Source organism: Xenopus laevis, chromosome 4L (genome assembly GCF_017654675.1).
Source record: "Xenopus laevis strain J_2021 chromosome 4L, Xenopus_laevis_v10.1, whole genome shotgun sequence".
NCBI classification, from domain to species: domain Eukaryota; kingdom Metazoa; phylum Chordata; class Amphibia; order Anura; family Pipidae; genus Xenopus; species Xenopus laevis.
In genome coordinates, this window is record NC_054377.1 from 8,309,761 (window position 1) to 8,329,542 (window position 19,782).

Sequence of the window (19,782 nt, forward strand, 5' to 3'; positions counted from 1 at the left end):
TTAGATGGTTTGTTGAATTTGACATAGATCTATTTTCGATTGCTCTGGGGACTCCCCTGGGAGGACTTTATAAATGGACAAGATCATCTACCAAAAGGATTTATTTGGAAGACCCGTGGTATTTATCCTGCCACCCTCAAACCCACACCTGGGTCTTGGCTTGAGCCCAGTATGATGATACAATAGATATATGACTCTTGTTACTGCTATTTAATCTTTTCTACCGGGGTGACATTTGATATTATTCTGCTTTCTTTGTGTTTTTCTGTTGGTGTTGCACCTCATTGCCATGAATATCAGCGAGAGGCCTGCACCATTTGCTGAAGTTTGGGGTGGAAGCCTCTGGGTCTGCCACTACTTTCCAACACCAACCAACTCAAAGAGTTTCAGCATTTTCTGGAAAAATGAGATTAACGTGAGTTCACTGTAACATGAAGAAGCCTTAAAGAATTAGGCAAATAAATAAATTGGTCCATGCATTGTCTACAGCCATGTTTCCCGCAGTGCAGGAGGGTGGGCACAGTCTGCCAGTGTTCGTATTCTTTATTTAGGCTGATAATATGAAGAACGTGTGTGTTCTAAAATAGTCCTGTATCAGGCAGCGTTCCTGAGAGCATGTGTGTGACAGCAGTGCATTCCTCGGATCACAGGTCAGCAGCCAAATTTGGCCTCCCATGAACCAGCATATGGCCAGTGAATGACAATCTATCATCTGGGGGTGGGAGAATTATCAGGGATAGGTTGAGGTAAACCGAATGGAACAGGGGACACCATTATGTCGAAACTTATGTCAAAACTCTCCATTTTTGTTCTAATAATACAGAGTTTAACTGTCATATAGGTTCTGTATCTAACAATGAATGACTTGGTTAGGGAGCAGTCGCTCTGATATCAAAGGCTTTATGAAGCCAATTTCATGCCAACCCTCCCAGTCTCTAAAGGTGGCCATACACGGATAGATCCGCTCGTTTGGCGATGTCGCCAAACGAGCGGATCTCCCTCCGATATGCCCACCTTGAGGTGGGCAATATCGGGCTGATCCGATCGTGGGCCCTAGGGCCCAACGATCGGATCCTAGCGTTCGCCAAACGGGCGGTCGGATCGCGGGACCGCATCAACGAACAGATGCGGCCGCGATCCGACGGGATTTTTAACCCCATCCGATCGAGATCTGGCCGACTTTCGGCCAGATCTCGATCGGGGAAGCCCGTCGGGGGCCCCCATACACGGGCCAATAAGCTGCCGACTTGGTCTGTCGGCAGCTTTTATCGGCCCGTGTATGGCCACCTTTAAGGCACACACAGCAATTTAAGGCATTTTGACTGATGTGGCTTGTGCATCTGGCATGGGTAGGCATGATAAATACTAGTCTTCCTAGTCAACCAGGCATACTGTCATTATTTATATACCTGTGCCCTTCTCTGATGTTACCATAGGGGGTAGGGCAGGCTTATAAATAAGCCAAGAAGAATTCAGGCAGGGCAGCCCAATAATGATATGCTTTGCTGACCCAAACCTGCCTGACCTGCTTGTCCTGTGGTTTTTGTGGCTGCCCACTAGTGATGTGCGGGCCGGGCCAAAAACCCGCGGGACCCATGACTTTAACCACGAGTCGCTCCCTTCCGATCTCCCCACCCACGACCTCACACTGCTGGTTTCCGTTCCCTTAATTTATAGACTCTCTTCTGCCCCGCCCCTTTTTTGATGTCACCGAGGGGGTGGGCACGAGTCTATAAATAGAGTGGATGGAGCAGGCTGCTCCGGGTTGAGGTTGGTAAGGGGCAAGTTAGGGTCAGGTGCGGGTCGAAAGAAACTCAACCAACATATCAATACTGCCCACACATCAATGCTGATGCCTTCTCTGCATACTCCGCACCCATACCGATTTAATAATCTATCCACCAAAGCACTGGTTTCCAAACTGTAGGACTGGCCCTTCTGGGCAAAGGCCAGTTGGGGGTCATATTTGGGGAGAATGCTTATTTGCTCTCCTACAAATCCATCCTGGAGGTTAAATGGGGTGAGATTTGGGGTGAATCCTTGTTTGTGGCCCTAAATGTATTAGGAACTAGGGTCAAGTGGAGGCCCTCTATTCCGATCGTACTCTGTATACCCTTGTTTGTTGTTTGCTGTTTGTTCCCTGTTAATTATAAACGAATGTAAAGCACTGCGTTTGTGCTATATAAATAAATGATGATGAATAATATTTATATGTTTGAATTTAAATCCTTGACTGAAGGACAACAAAGTCCACTGTTGAAAAGACAAAGGGGCTCCTTCAGTGTCTCATCTATAGATCAGTGAGCCCTTTGTAAATGAGCCCCACAGAGACAATATCCACAAGCATTAATGGATACTAATGGGTAGAATCTCCATTATTTGTGTTGTTTTGGTTTTCGGACAAATTCAGTACATCGGATATTCATGATAATGCAGCTGTGACAGATTGTACCCACCAGCTGCGCGAATCGACCAAATTCCTCACGGAACGTCAGCAATTTAGTCATTCATGGAGGTATTTATCAACAATTTCAACCAACAGGAGTGTCCGGAACAATATAATTGCGTCTTCTAGGTTCCCATAGTCCTGACTGGGTGACAACAGGGATTCTGGGTAATTAAAGGCGAGTATTGTAACTAATCACTTGCACCAACCCATGTCATATCTCTTTCAAGATGGACTCGTATTCTTTTAGAAAGTATTCCTGTTCAGATTTCTGTGCTACCCTACCCAAGTGCCAGTGGCACTTTAAATGTTATATTTAGCCAGGGGTTGTTGGACTTTTTTGGCTCAAATGCACCCACCTGTGATCAGGGCTCCTAAAAAGGTTACACATTAGTGATGTGCCGGCTGACCCGCCGGTTTGGGCCGACTTTAAGAGGCAGATTTATCAAGGGTCGAATTGAAAATTTGAAATTCAAATTTTTTTTATGGTCAAAACTGTCAAATTCAATTAGGGAGTTATTCAAATTTGATTTGGGTTTTTAAAAACAATTCAAATTCAGTTTTTGAGATCTATCATACTTTGGCCTTCAAATTCAAGTATTCACTACCTTAAACCTGCCGAATAGCTCATTGGGAGTCATTGGGAGAGGTCCAGGTCAATTTGGTGATGTTTGCAGCCTTCCTGACATTCAAGTTTTTTTGGAGAAATTTTAATTTGTTTTGAGTTTTTCTAATTCAAATCGAATTCCATTCGAGTTTTTGGGTCAATGAAATTTGTCTGAGCTGAGAAAATTCGATTTTATTAATAAGTTCTGAATTTCGAGTTTATGGGAGTTTTAAAAACTCACATGAACGCGAAATTCAACCCTGGATAAACCCTGGATAGATGTGCCTCATGGGTCATGGGCAGGTTTGAGTTGAGCTCTTCTTTTTCTCTCTCCACTCGCAACCTTACTCTACTGGCTTTCAGCTCTGGCAGCCTAAATTTATAGGCACACGCCTGCCCTTTTGTGACTTCAGAGATGGGCAGGTCCGGACAGGCAATTTGTCGTTCTGGAGAGAATGCTGGATGTTGCCATAGACAGTCACTATTATTTGGCTGGTGGGGGCTGCTTGGGCTTTTGTGTGGGCCTCTGTGTGGGCTGTTTGGGCCTCTGTGTGGGCTGTTTTGGGCCTCTGTGTGGGCTGTTTTGGGCCTCTGTGTGGGCTGTTTTGGGCCTCTGTGTGGGCTGTTTTGGGCCTCTGTGTGGGCTGTTTTGGGCCTCTGTGTGGGCTGTTTTGGGCCTCTGTGTGGGCTGTTTTGGGCCTCTGTGTGGGCTGCTTGGGCTTCTGTGTGGGCTGCTTGGGCCTCTGTGTGGGCTGTTTGGGCCTCTGTGTGGGGCTGTTTGGGCCTCTGTGTGCCGGAAATGCCTGGGCCTATTTTGATTCTCAGTCCAGACCAGGGCCAGGTCGGGCACAGGTCTATAAATGGAGGTGCCAGCTGGCTTCCGGTTAGAGCAGACTGGTTATGGACGGGTACGGGTCCAATTTTTGACAACCCACACACCTCTATTACAAATAATGAGAAAACATTGGCATTCATCAATAGTTGCAAGATTATCTAGGGGAGCACAAAAAGTCTAGATCCTTACTGACCATCTAATTGGGCTTGCCTGAAGGTCATCCCCAAATCTCACCCCAAGGTTGAGTCCCCATTGCCACTGCTCCAGGGCGGGGGGCAGGCCCACAATTTGGGAACCCCTGTATTAAAGGGTATTAAAGGAGAAGGAAAAGTTAAAACTAAGTAAGCTTTATCAGAAAGGTTTATATAAATACACCAGTAAACCCTCAAAGTAATGCTGCTCTGAGTCCTCTGTCAAAAGAAACAGCACATTTCTTTCCTTCTATTATGTACTCATGGGCTTCTGTATCAGACTTCCTGTTTTCAGCTTAATCCTCCAGGGCTAGGGCTTGAGCATGCTCAGTTTGCTCCTCTCTCCCCCTCCCTGCTGTAATCTGAGCCCAGAGCTATGAGTGAGCAGGGAGAAACTCTAAACCCAGAGCTATGAGTGAGCAGGGAGAGACTCAGACAGGAAGTGATGTCACACAAAGCTAATATGGCAGCTGCTATCCTAAACAAACAGAGAGAGCTTCTAGAGCAGTTTACTCAGGTATGGTAAAGCATTCTGCAGAATAAATATAGTCTTAAAGCTTGCACTATTGTGGCTAATCTATTGGCCATAAACTACTTCAGTAGCTTTCCTTCTTCTTTAAGCAGATAGAGTAATTCTTTCATCCAATATTGTTTTACAGACTCTTTGTGATTTCTTATATCTTTTGTGGTTCATCAACTAGTCACAATTTTAACCCCCAAAATACCCAGCACCTCCTCTCTCCCACTCACCAAAGACACACCAGGCTTAAAACAAATGGTTTCTAAGGCCACGTCCGGACTTCATTTATATTTCATATAACGTTCCATGAGTTTGAAAAAAAGAAAAGATTTATGAATGTGCCTGTGTGTACTGAATGGGAAAAACACTTCTTCCTGCGTATAAATCAATGTTTCTGTAGTTCTTCAAAGGACGTTACTAACGTTACAACATTCTCTCCGGGTTATTATGCAACAAAACTGGACTGAACTACACTGATTTATGATTTTGAGATCGAAGTTCTACGGGTATAATCTGTATGTTCTCACAATACAAAACAGAAATATAACAACATGTAAAAATATATCCTTCTAAAGTATCCTGGGATCAGAAGGCAAAGGGTGTAAGGTTTGCATAGGAACGAACAAAAGACACACAAATGTGCAGGTATGGGACCTGTTATCCAAAATGCTCGGGACCTGGGGCTTTCTGGATAACAAGTCTTTCTGTAATTTGGATCTTCATACTTTAAGTCTATTAAAAAATCATGTAAACATTAAATAAACCCAATAGGCTGGTTTTGCTTCCAATAAGGATTAATTATATTTAAATACAAGCCACTGTTTTATTATTACAGAGAAAAAGGAAATACTCTTTAAAACTTTGGATTATTTGGATAAAATGGAGTCTATGGGCGACGGCTTTTCCGTAATTTGGAACTTTCTGGATATCGGGTTTCTGGATAACGGATCCCATACCTGTACTTCTGTTTTACATTTCTTCTGCATGTTCCATTACTGATTAGATGTAACTGACTATTAATGGGAAGCCAAATAGTGCTCAAACTTATTCTGATGATGATTATTCCCATATATTATATTATTCACCTCTTTTATATTAAAGGGGTGGTTCACCTTTAAGCTGTTTTTAAGTATGTTATACAATGGCAAGTTTTCAATTGGCCTTCTTTTTTTCTTTTTTATAGTTTTTGAATTATCTGCCTTCTTTTTCTGAGTCTTTCCAGCTTTCAACTGGGGGTCACTGACCCTCAGCTCAAAAATAAATGCTCTGTAAGGCGACAATTGTATTGTTATTGTTGCTTTTTATTACTCCTCTTTCTATTCAGGCCTCTCCTGTTCATATTCAAGTAGGGGTGCACCGAATCCACTTTTTTGTATTCGGCCGAAACCCCAAACCCTATATGAAAGATTACCGATTACCGAATACCGAACCGAATCCAAACCCTAATTTACATATGCAAATTAGGGGTGGGAAGGGGAAAACATTTTTTACTTCCTTGTTTTGTGATTAAAAAGTCACGTGATTTCCCTCCCCGCCCCTAATTTACATATGCAAATTAGGATTCGGATTTGGTTCGGTCAAGCAGAAGGATTTGGCTGAATCCGAATCATGCTGAAAAAGGCCGAATCCCGAACCCAATCCTGGATTCGGTGCATCCCTATATTCAAGTCTTTTATTCAAATCAATGCATGGTTGCTAGGGTAATTTGGACCCTAGCAACAAGATTGCTGACATTACAAACTGGAGAGCTGCTAAATATAAAGCTTAATAACTCAAAAACCACAAATAATAAAAATATGAAAACCGATTGCAAATTGTCTAAAATATAACTCTCTCATAATTAGTTAATTCAAAGGTAAAAAAACCCTTTTTGTTATAAATTATGAATTATTTGCCTTTTTCTTCTTTCAAACAGGGGGGTCACTGACCCCATCTAAAAACAAATGCTCTGTAAGGCTACTAACTTATAGTTATTGCTACTTTTTATTACTCTTCTTTATATTCAGGCATCTCCTATTCATATTCCAGTCTCTTATTCAAATCAATGCATGGTTGCTAGGGGAATTAGGACCCTAGAAATCAGACTGCTGAAATTACAAACTGAAGAGCTGCTGAATAAAAAGCTAAATAACTCAAAAACCACAAATAATAAAACATGAAAACCAATTGAAAATGGTCTCGGAATATCCCTCTCTACATCCTACTGAAATATAATTTAAGGTAAACAACCCCTTTTAAAGTAGTATTCATCCCTTTCCTTGGTCGCTCTGTAACAATGTAATAGAAGTCTGCTACTTTGTTTCAAGTAAACAATGTAACTAACTTTACTATTGAAAATGTGATGAATGCAGAGAATGGTGTTTTCTTTCATAAGAATGCAGTATGGCAGCTTCCTTGCAATTTATGTTGCCCTGCACCCACCGTGAAATCGGAGAAAATTAATGGAGGGTGAGCCCCCTTATAATTAGAGTATGCAAATAATTTCCATTAAAACAGTACATGAGCTAATTGGCTGGTGCATCTGGTAAATTCGTATGAATGAACCAAAAAGCTTTGATTGAAGGGGAAGTGAGAGGAAGGAGAATGGGGCCCCTGAGGCTTTGCTTCTCCAGCTGTATAAAGTATGGAGCTATTTGCAGACAGAGGATTGGGTTTCAGGAGAAGGTCACAGCTGAGTCTCTATCCTGGCCGGGCCCTGTGATATAAATCTCACTGTTTGGAAAGAGAGGGACTCCGGCCTCACAAATCAGTTGCATTCCTTGTGTTATATCTGCCGCTCCATTGATATATCCATCTTGTCTGCTCAGGAAACCGCCAGTCATTCCTTTAAAAATTATTATTATTATTCTGGGGATTCTGGGTAATAATTTCCAGAATGTCCAGACTTTTGCCTACTTAAAGGGGTGGTTCACCTTTAGGGTGAGGCCACACGAGGAGATTCTGAGAGATTTTGTCGCCTGGTGACGAATCGCCTCGTCTTCTGAGCGACAATCTCCCCGAACTGCCTCAGCGAGTTTTCCCATAGGCTATAATGAAAAGTCGCCTGCGCTAAAGCACACGCAACGATGCATTTTCAATAGTCGCCCAAAGTTTTGTGAGGCAACTTTGGGCGACTATTGAAAACGCATCGCCGCGTGTGCTTTAGCGTAGGCGACTTTTCATTGTTGCCTATGGGAAAACACGCTGAGGCAGTTCCGGGAGATTGTCGCTCAGAAGACAAAGTGATTAGTCGCCAGGCGACAAAATCTCCCCGAATCTCCTCGTGAAGACTAACCCTTAAGTTAACTTTAAGTATGTTATAGAATAGCCCATTCAAAGCAACTTTTCAATTGATCATTCTTTATTTTGTATAGTTTTTAATTTATTTGCCTTTTTCTTCTGATTCTTTCCAGCTTTCAAATGGGGGTCGCTGACCCCCATCTAAAAACAAATGCTGTGTAAGGCTACACATTTAGGGGCAGATTTATCAAGGGTCAAATTTCAAATCGAAAAAACTTTTTTCGAATTCAAAAAGACGAACAGAAATTAAGTCGAAGTTTTTTTTTTTTTGGTCGAATAGGTAGTTTTCGATCGAATAGGTCCGTATTCGAATCGAAGGAATAGCGCATTCAATCGAATATGATTGTGATTCCCCAAAAAAAACTTTGATCCACCAATTGACTCCAAATGGTTCAAGGAGGTCCCCCATATGCTCAAACAGCAATTCGGCAGGTTTTAGATGGCGAATGGTCGAAGTCGAATTTTTAAAGAGACCGTACATGATAAATTTCGATATTCGAATTTTCAAATTTTTTGCAAATTCTAATGGAATATTCCCTAGTCGAAGTACAGAAAAATAACTCGAAATTCTAATTTTTTCAATTCGAAAAATTCACCTTGACCTTTGATAAATCTGCCCCTAATTGTTATTGATACTTTTTTATGACTCCTCCTTTTATTCAGGCCTCTCCTATTCATATTCTAGTCTCTTAATCAAAGTAGTGCATGGTTGCTATGGTGATTTGAACCCTAGCAACTAGGGATGCACCGAATCCAGGATTCAGTTTGGGATTCGGCCTTTTTCAGTAGGATTCAGATTCGGCTGAATCCTTCTGCCTGGCCAAACTGAATCTGAATCCTAATTTGCATATGCAAATTAGGGACGTAGAGGGAAATCACGTGACTTTTTCTCGCCAAACAAGGAAGTAAAAAATGTTATCCCCTTCCCACCCCTAATTTGCATATGCAAATTAGGATTTGGTTTCAGTTCAGTATTCAGAATCTTTCACAAAAGATTCGGGGGTTCGGCCGAATCCAAAATAGTGGATTTTGTGCATCCCTACTAGCAACCAGATGACTGCAATGGCAAACTGGAAAGCTGCTGAATAAAAAGCCAAATAACTCAAAAACTGCAAATAATAAAAAATTAAAACTAATTGTAGATTGTCTCAGAATATCATGCTCTACAGCATACTAACAGTTAATTTAAAGGTGAATAACCCCTTTAAGCCCGTCTTATACGTCCCTGCTGCTGCTAAGCCTGAGATGATCCAATATGGATACAAACCACATGCCAATTTCTTATTCCCTGTTAGCTGTCACTTGGAGTAGACCCTGAAACGGACATCCCTTAAGCTTTTTAAAGCTTATTAAAGGGGCCACACATGCTTCATACATCTGCAATTGCTCAGTTTGGCTGCAGACGGGTGCTTTAGACCTGTGCAACAGACACACGTTGATTGTGAGTGCTTTTGCCCAGCTAGTGTTGTTGAAACCTGATTTCATTATTCAGGCAGTACAGTACTCAGCATGTGTAAAGGGGAACTCCACCCTGATAATGAAAAATGGAACTGAAACAATGTAGTCTCTTCCAGCCAAGCCTCCAGCTCCCATTCCATTAATTAGAACCTTGAGCTTTTGCTACATTGTTACATGGTTAGAGCAAACCATTCATAGAGTAGGAACCACCAGACAGATCCTGCCTTCAATAGGAGTAACAGTTACAAATGCTTACAACTCAGTTTTCTTTCTTTATTTATTCGGGTGAAGGCCTGGATTCCTCACCAGGTTGGCAGAACGTTAAAGCAGAAAGATATTCCAAATTCCATAAAAAGTACCCCCTCCATACTCATCAGCCATAGTCAGCAGCCAGTGTGGCACCTTCCCTAGAAATATTTGCCAAGACACAACAGAAATGGGCCGCCCAATCAATAACTGAACAATCCTAATGAGATAATGAGTGGGGAGGACATGGTTTTGGCCCCTTCAAGAGCCAAAACCATGGCTTCCCTACTCAATATCCCATCAGGATTAGTTCAGATCTCTAAAGCAAAAACTCCACCCAAATTTGAATAAAGAAAATATTTTCATTACGTTGCTGATTTGTTGAAAAGTGGCCAAGTTGGCAGCCAGGACCACAGTAAAGACCTCACAGGCCTATTCTCAAGAAGGTTTTAAAAGAGAGAATAAAAAATACAGTGTATACAGAGACACAGCATGGATAGAGTAATGTAGCATATATATATATATATATATATATATATATATATATATATATATATATATATATATATATATACACAAGAGCCATGAATATCTTGTATAGTATATCCTTATAAACGGTCAGTTATAAATGGTGAGTAGTGATGCCATTTCTGTCACATGACTGAAACTTGTGTATTATAATAAATAAAGTACTCCCTGAGGATATATAGTGAATAAAGTATCCCCTCTTGTAAATAAGGATATTATAAGTTACCTCGGAGTTCCATGACCTGTATAAAAACACTCGGCCTTCAGCCTCGTACTTTTATATGGTCATGATTACCCAATGGCACATACTACTAAAAAAGTTTTATTATTATGATAATGGTTCATTTACATGAAGCAGGGTTTTACACATGAGCTGTTTTACTCAGTATCTTTTAATAGAGACCTACATAGTTTGGGGGGTATAGTTTTCCTTTAAGTCTACTAGAAATCATATAAACATGAAATAAACCCAATAGGCTGGTTTTGCTTCCAATAAGGATTAATTATATCTTAGCTGGGATCAAGTAAAAGTTACTGTTTTATTATTACAGAGTGAAAGGAAAGTGAAAGGAAATAATTTTTAAAAATTTAGATTTTTTGGATAAAATGGAGTCTATGGGAGGTGGCCTTTCTGTAATTTTGAGCTTTCTGGATAATGGGTTTCCGGGTAATGGATCCGATACCTGTATAAAGTTATTGCTCCCTGTTACCTGTCCCTTCTGCAATAACTATTTATTATATATGAATAAAGTACCCCCTTTTGTAAAACATAAGGATATTATAAGTTACCGAGGAGTTTCATGACCATATAAAAGTATGAGGCCGAAGGCCGAGTGTTTTTATACAGGTCATGGAACTCCGAAGTAACTTCTAATATCCTCATATTTTGCAATATCCTCATATTTTGTAATAAACAAGTTTCAGTGAGTCATGTGACAGAAATTACATCACTACTCACCGTTTATATCTGATGACATTAGTACTCACCGTTTATAAGGATATAATTTACAAAATATTCAATACCGAACTGAATCCTAATTTGCATATGTAAATTAGGGGTGGAAAGGGTAAAACATGTTTTACTTCCTTGTAAGTCATGTGATTTCCCTCCCTGCCCCTAATTTGCATATGCAAATTAGGATTTGGTTCCGCCAGGCAGAAGGATTCGGCCGAAATATATATATATATATATATATATATATATATATATATATATACCCACAGGGATCTTCGTCAGGAGTACACAAACAAAAAACTCCTGTACTCCTGACGAAGATCCCTGTGGGGGATCGAAACGTTGAGATTAATAAAGATTTTTTACCTTTGACCAAAAAACCCTGTGAGTGCCGCCTTTCTGCATATATGTACTTACCTAACTTGGCAGGCACCCAGGTATGTACCGAAGTAAACGGTGTGCACCTTTTGAACTGTGAATATATATATATATATATATATATATATATATATATATATATATATATATATATATATATATATATATATATATATATATATATATATATATATATATATATATATATATATATATATAAAATACAGTTATTGCAGAAGAGACAGGGACCAATAACTTTATACTGGGAAGTTGCTTAGAAGGACTTTTCCTTTTTCCATCAGACACATTGAGATTTCCAATAGAAACAAACCTTCTAGTGCCCCTTTAGGAATGAAAGTTTCGGATATGAAAGACTAAGTGCAGTGAAAGAACACAGAAGTGGATAAAAACCATATTCGGCACCATGCGTTTCTCATCAGGTTTCTGGCCGGCGGCCAAAGCACCCGTGTAAAGGGAACCCTATGAGCAGGTGGATGTTTGTAATCACACGGCACAAGGCTGATTGGAAACGGCATCTTTTCCTAATGAAATGTAACTTGGGCCAGAAGAAGAAACGTTATCCTTTCCCCAGAGAAGCTGCAGAGCGATAGGGAGAGTCCCGGGGGATTTCCGTGCAATGGATAATGATTTCCTCTCTTTCCCACAGCACAGAGGCACGTCCAGGTGTATCTAGAGGATGCGCTCACTCAACTCCTGGAGAACAGGGACGAGGTCGAGCAGCAGGGCAGCACCGCCAAATTCTTTGCTCACTAGTGAGTATTCATGTGATTTATTCATGGAACAGCTACCCCCATCATCTTAAAGGCACTTTAGGGGATTCTATACTAAGAATTCAAAAGGATTTATTTATGCACGAACACCATGCCATATTGTTTAACCTGTTGTGTTCCAGACTCTCTCTCTCTCTCTCTCTCTCTCTCTCTCTCTCTCTCTCTCTCTCTCTCTCTCTCCCTCTCTCCCCCTCTCTCCCCCTCTCTCTCCCTCTCTCTCCCTCTCCCTCTCCCCCCAAATCCAAGGTGCACACTGCTAGGTTATTGCCCGGGTACCAACATAAAGCAGGATGCTTTATTTGACCCAATGTTTCGATCCCCCACAGGGATCTTCATCAGGTTTTTTGATGTATTTCTCCTGACGAAGATCCCTGTGGGGGATTGAAACGTTGAGTCCAATAAATATTTTGATATTACAAGTCACTGAAGAGTTCCATGACCATATATAAGCATGACGCCGAAGGCCGTGTTCTTTTATACAGGTCATGGAACTCTGAAGTTACTTCTAATATCCTTTTTTTTCAACAAGGGATACTTTATTAATATACAAGTTTTAGTGAGTCATGTGACAAAAATGACATCACTACTCACCATGTATAACTGATGACATCACTAGTCACCGTTTATAAGGATATCATTTACCAGATATTCATTGCTTGTGTATATAACCCGCCTAACTGCTAGTTGTTCCAGAGGAAGGCAAAAACCCCATTCGAAGTCTCTCCAATTTGCCTCAGGGGGGTGGGAAATTCCTTCCTGACTCCAAAATGGTAATCGGACCAGTCCCTGGATCAACTTGTTCTATCTTCCGTATCCCTGGAATATTAATACGGAACCTCTTTTCTTCTAATCAGAATGGGTAACCTCGCATTAGCTGGAAGGAGCTACTGGTAAATAAAGCATTAGATCGATTATTATATAATAGGGGGCCGGCAAGGACCCATAATGCACCTGGGGCTGCTCCCTTGATTTAAATCACTTGTGCCATGGAAAGTAGTTGGTCAGTGGGTGGGTGGTTCCTTGACCCAACGTTACTGCATTAATTGGGTTCATTATTTAAGCAACATGTTTTATTGGAAACTTATTTCAAATATTTAATACCGCCCCCCACCCCTGTTCCATATCAGCTGCCATGCTATGATTGACTATTTGCTATTTTCTTTCTTCGTTCCTCCCATTCTCCTGCCACGTTTCTCCCCATCCAACTAATTTCCCAATTCCCCCACAGTTGCTAATTAATTATTCCTTCCTGATATGTATTTCCTCATCTCTACACCCAAGATGTTATCTAAGCTTCTGTACCCCCCTTAGGGCCCGATCTCCCCCTTTCTCCCGAGCACATCTCTCTCTCTGACGGCAGAATTCCAGGTCACTTGTTTGATGTTGGCGCTTACGTGAATTCACCTTGAGGGCACTGGAAACATTTAAGGATCTGTAGTTTACACGTTACGCCAAGGGAAAAAAAAAGCCTCCTTTGTTCTGCTCTGCCCCTGAACCTGGGAAGCAATTGAATTCTCAGCGCCTTTCAGAGTTTTGGGCAGGTCCAAGGCATTGATGCCGACTCAAACGCGTTCTGAATGTGTAGGGTTTGCCAGAGACTTGCATTCAGAGCCAGCATCTTGTTCTCTTTAAACAATCTCCTTCTTTCTTTAACCCTCCACAGTTTTCATGCATCTATTTGTTCTGGAGAGGTAGAGAATGCAGATAATTAGGTAGCCAATATAGTACCAGCTGATTACTTGGTGATATATTTCCTAATAACTTTTTTATATGAACTTTCCTGATTAGGAAACAATCAAAGGGCAACATTTAACCTGGAACTTGTGATTGTGGGAGGTTATATGCCCATACTGGTATATGATCTATTATCTGGAATCCCATTATCCACATTTCTCTGAATTATGGAAGGGCCATCTCCTATAGTCTCCGTTTTAATCAAATAATTGAAATTTTTTTATAAATTATTTCCTTTTTTCTCTGTTCTTCTAATAAAACAGTCCCTTGTACTTGATCTTCACTAAGACTGGTTTTATCTAAAATAAATATTTTTTTTAGTTGTCTTAAGGCAGGGGTCCCCAACCTTTTTTTACTTGTGAGCCACATTTGAGTGTAAAAAAGAATTAGAGAGCAACACAAGCATGAAAAAGTCCATGGGGATGTCAAATAAGGGCTGTTATTGGCTGTTCGGTTGCCCCTATATGGATTGCTAGCCTACAGGAGGCTCTATTTGGCAGAACACCTGGTTTTTATGCAACCAAAAGTTGCCTCCAAGCCTGGAATTAAAAAATTAGCCCCTGCTTTAAGGCCACTGGGAGCAACATCCAAGGGGTTGGTGAGCAACATGTGGCTCGCGAGCTACTGGTTGGGGACCACTGTCTTAAGGTATAGAGATCCAAATTGTGGAAAAAAACATTATCTGTAAAACCCTAGGTCTGAGTATTCTAGATAACCGGTCCTATACCTGTATATCCTTTTATATTCCTCTTGGTATGACTACTAAAGTGCAGCAAAAACCATATAGATTCACAACGACAGTTGCAATGATATCCAGGCATGTTGCCATTATACCACCATTATTGTTATCCATTTTTAAAATGTTGGTGTTTGGTAACCCTTCATGGACACATTTCTTGCAGTACACAGGCATGGTGCTATAGGCCTTATATAATTTCCAAGATTGGGCTGATCAGATGACCTTCGGCTGATCCTTTGGCTGTTGGTGGCGTCCTCCAACAAGCTCAATAATGTCTGGAGAGTTGCAAAATGGCTGCTTCTGGTTTACAACCATCATTTCACTACTCCATTCTGATTCCACCTTGTTCAGTAGCATTTTGCATTTCTTGCAGGCATACTTTTCCCAAGAGTACGCATTCATGGTGCAATGGGCCTTGTATAATTTCCAAGATTGGGCAATCAGATGATTCTTTGGTTGTTGGTAGCATCCTTCAACAAGGTCTGGAGTTCTGCAAGTTGACGATTCCTGGTTTACAGCCATCATTTCACTACTCCATTCTGATTCCACTTTATTCAGTGCCCATATTAAGTCAAAAATTTGAGTTAGTTATTATATATTAGCCCCAACCCGTGGGGCTGGCCACCAGATTGGATGCCATTTCTCTCTAAAATATTTCTGGGAACCCAGCTTGAAGATTAATTAGATTGAGATCAAGGATGAACACTCGATCAAGTGTTTGGTGATCCAGCAATGGTTTTATATAACTTATTATGAGTCAAGGGGGAGGTCTGACCAAATGTTGATCTTAAAGGGTAAAATAGGCAATGACATAACTAGAAGATTCTGGGTCCCATGGTTATCGTTGTTTGTTTTGTTTCTTTTTGATCCCCTCTCAACCACTGTGTAATAATAAGCGGAAGAGCAGTGTGGACCCATACGTGGTTCCTTCCAGTCATCCCTAGAGCTTCTGGGTTCTAGCCCAATAGTCAGTCGTAAAATTAAAAAATGACTAGGCCCTACAGCCAAATCTTTCTAGGGTCTTACTTTCACACATACACACATATTGGATATTATTGGCAATGCCTTTCAGAAAGGACCTCCGATGAGTCAGCCGTCACTCCTGCTGATGCCTTTCTTCTCTCATTATCACCGTGTGCCTCTCAGGGGTTTCTTTCTCGGCAGGCCGTAACAGGAATTCAGTGCAAAGGTTTTTTAGGAGCCAATTTCGGTACACTTGGCCTGTATTAAAGCTAGTTAATAATTGAGAAGTTAATGAGGCCAACACTTCCTTTAGAAGAACATTTTTTTATTATGCGATAAAAGCAGTTGCTTGTAGCCCACCCAAGGCTCTCATTGAAGACTGGATATCCATGGAGCTTACAGGTGCCACATCTCCTACTAAAGCTATTAGTGTAGCTGTTCAGCTTGGCTGTGTGTGGAATCACATTTCCTTTATAGATCACTGAAATGTGTCTTAATGGAAGCTGTCAGACTTCTTAAAATACTGAACCTGGAATGACCTATTAACCTATGAACTCCTACCACAAAATGGTATAGGGATTTGGATACAACGGAGTACAACAACCCATCAAGCCTGTCAGCTTCAAGCTCACCATGAAACAAATCAATGAAAGCCTTCAAATCCTTTTCTGTCAAACGTAAGAATTAAAAAACAGATTAAAATAGGTTTACTCTTCCAGCTTACCCTTTACCTTCTTTATTTATAAAAGTGAAGAAAAAGAAAAGCACATCCCCTATTTTGTTTCAGCGTGTACCAAGAATCATTTTTAATTCTGCATATTAATTTCCCTTGAGTATATACTTCTTTATTCAATGTAAATGCCATCATGAAAGGGCTCCATCCCCCAGGGGCTCCTTTGACACTCTATCTTCTAAACAATACAAAAGAGTGTGTGTGTATCTACAGTAGAGTACTTTTGTTGGGTTATGAAGAGCAGAGAGTCTTTTTTTTTTTTTTTTTTACTCATGCAACCTACGTGTTAGGTAAGCCCAGCTACACAGTGTCCACAGTAGGTTTTTGCTGCCACCCAACCGGAAGGTGTGCTCATCTATCAGTTGGGTGGCTGCCACCTCTTTGGTGCTGTTTTATAATTCATCTCTTGAAGTGAATGCAAAGCCATATTAAAGGAGAAGGAAAGGTTAAAACTAAGTAAGCCTTATCAGAAAGGTCCATCTAAATATACCAGTAAACCCCCAAACTAATGCTGCTCTGAGTCCCCTGTCAAAAGGAACACGACATTTATTTCCTTCTATTGTGTACTCATGGGCTTCTGTATCAGACTTCCTGCCTTCAGCTTCAACCTCATTGCCCTGGGCAAGAGCATGCTCAGTTTGCTCCTTTCCGCCCCCTCCCTTCTCTACTGCAATCTGAGCCCAGAGCAGGGAAGAGACTCAGGCAGGAAGTGATGTCACACCACATTAATACTGCAGCTCCTATTCTAAACAAACAGAGAGTTTCTAGAGCTTTTTACTCAGGTATGATAAAACATTCTACAAAATAAATATAGCATTCTAACTTGCACTATTGCAGCTAATCTATTGGCAATAAAATGCCTCCGTAGCTTTCCTTCTCCTTTAAACACCCTCCTCCTCCATGTAGAGCTATCTGAACGGCTAAAGAGGGCAAAACATTAGCATTGGCTTACGTAACTCCCCCTCCAGGGCAAATGCCTTGGTAGGCCAAAGATGGGCCAACTGGGTACACTCTCCACCCCGTTGGCCAAACAGAGGGTCCACACATAGTATGACCTATTGTTCCAAAGAGCTATGGCTTCTTGTTAACATCCATCATCTGCCAATGCACCATGAACTGGTCGACAAGGTGCTTCTCTTCGTATCAATATTATTGGTACATGTATGGTCAACTTTCAAGAGCACGTGCTCAGTTTGGAATCAATCTCAGGCGTTTAATCAACATAATGGCTTGGAGGAGGCCTCCCAACTTCATCCATGGTCCTGTAGGAGTATTTCCACTATTCTGTAATGTAAGACTAAACAATATATACTGTTGAATACAGTTGAAAAAAACATAAACATTTTGGAAACAATTGACTTTTGACTCATGTTAGGAAGGCTTTGCAGGATTCCTCACCGTGCTGCTAGCATGGCTTAAAGATATCAAATGACATATGCTAAATGGTTTTTGTGACTGATACTTGATTTACACAACAGAGAACCTTGAAACTGGCCGCTGTAAGCGAATAAGTAATGTTAGTTGACAGTTTGACTTGAAGGATATCATTGCTTAAGCCCAAAGGAATCAATTAAAATATCCGGGACTCCCCTTCACTGAATCTGGCACAAACCCAAAGGAAAATTAATGCTTAAAACTTGAATTCAGCCCAAAAAATGTAAAAGGATTATATTAGCGCGTTTTCTTTCCATTTGTAATAATAACAAAGGTTTCAGTAATCTTTTCTTGCTCTCAGTTCACAGAGGGTTTAGTTTAGTGCACAGGTTCCGGAACTGAAGGGTTGCCCCCCCCCCCCCCAAATGGCCCAAAGTATAGGATGGGAGCTCATGCTGAAAGCCAGTTATGGTGGTATTCTGAGTAAGTGCTTATTTACCGTCTTGGATTCTCTTGGAACCCCAAACTGAAGGCCATTTAGGGCAGATCTTGAACAAATGCTTTTTTAGCTGTCCAGGAAATTCTCGTAAATAGAGTAGAGGGTTGATAAAACAATCCTTTCCACTTACTGTTATAGAATTTATAATCTGGAATTTTTGGAACCTGAGGTTACCTGGAAAAGAGCAAAACTGAGGCTAGGGTCACGCGGGGGCTGAAAACACCTTGCCAAAATCTACTGGCTGATTTCTGCCCTACCACGGGCAGTGGCCTCCTTTCTCTTCCACATTGATTTAACTTGGCACAAACATACTTGGCGGGTTTCAGCAAAGAGCATTAAGTCTCTGCATTTTGAGCCAAAGTCGGGTCACAACGAGCCAATTCAATGCGGAAGAGAGAAGAGGCTTCTGCCCTCGGTAGGGCAGAAATAAGCCAGCTGATTTCCGATAGCGGTTTCGACCCCCCCCATGTGGCCCTAGCCTAAGGCTAATTTCAGAGACCACTCGTGAAGAAAACACCATGTCTGATATTACCCTTAAGCTTCTTTATAATCTTGATGAAGGAGGTTCTAAACCTTAGATGATGCTGCTTGCCATCGGTGTCAAACCAGACTATGGTTTTTTTCCTCAAATGTAATTTCTACTATTGACTTCTATCAAATTGAAGAAGCATAAGGCTCTTCAGGTTCCCAACCTCAACTTTGCGACATCAAAAAAATAGCCGTGGACATGGCCTGTTTGATATAAGGTCTATGACAAATTGTAGGGCTTGAGTGTATGTTCCCTTTGTGTAGGTGATTAATGAACTCGGACATACAGTTCCTGTAGTTGTTCTAACAATAACAGTAGTCATCAACTACAAGATATAGTTTTCCTCTGGCTGTTGTACAGGTCGAGGTTGCTTTTCTTATAACCATTGTAGTAATATATACACAGGTCATATATATAGACAGGTCATTGCTTCTACTGGAGGCAACAAAACACTTAATACCATTAGGGTCTTTATTCATACCCTGGAAAGATGAACGGTATTGCCTCGGGGATATCGGTAATGGAGGACAGCCAGCAGAAAAAAATATATATTTTAACTAATCACAGCAAAGTTGTTGGATTTTTTCCCCGCTGATATTTCATTTAACTCATGAGTCAAACTATTGGTCTCAGAGCATATACACAACAGCTTTTTGCTTCTCATGCAGCTTCTTCCTCATCTACCCACCAGCCTCCACTTGTTCCAAATCACCCTCTCTTACCTTTTATGAACATGTTGTATCAATCTTTCTTCAAATTTCCCCTTATATGGCTTTCAAGATGAACATCCAAGAATATCTGGGATAGCAAGTAAGTCTCACTCTTTGGCCTTCAAGCAAAACCCCTCCAGACACTGTTTGGGCCCCTCAAAGGAAACCATCACCACCACTATCTACCCCCACCCAGTAGCCCTAGAGTCTCCTCTCACTATTGTTATGCCCATGTTAGTATTCTCCTGTGCAACTACAGACATGGAA

General features: G+C 41.1%; 1 protein-coding gene across 1 annotated transcript in view; it reads left to right on the plus strand.

Moving 5' to 3' along the window:
- c11orf49.L (chromosome 11 open reading frame 49 L homeolog) overlaps positions 1–19,782 on the plus strand; it is a 73,559-nt gene that overhangs the window by 16,369 nt on the left and 37,408 nt on the right. The window contains exon 2 of the mRNA XM_018257333.2: positions 12,111–12,216. Within this exon, the coding sequence (XP_018112822.1) occupies positions 12,111–12,216 (106 nt within the window). The remainder of the gene's footprint in view (positions 1–12,110; positions 12,217–19,782) is intronic.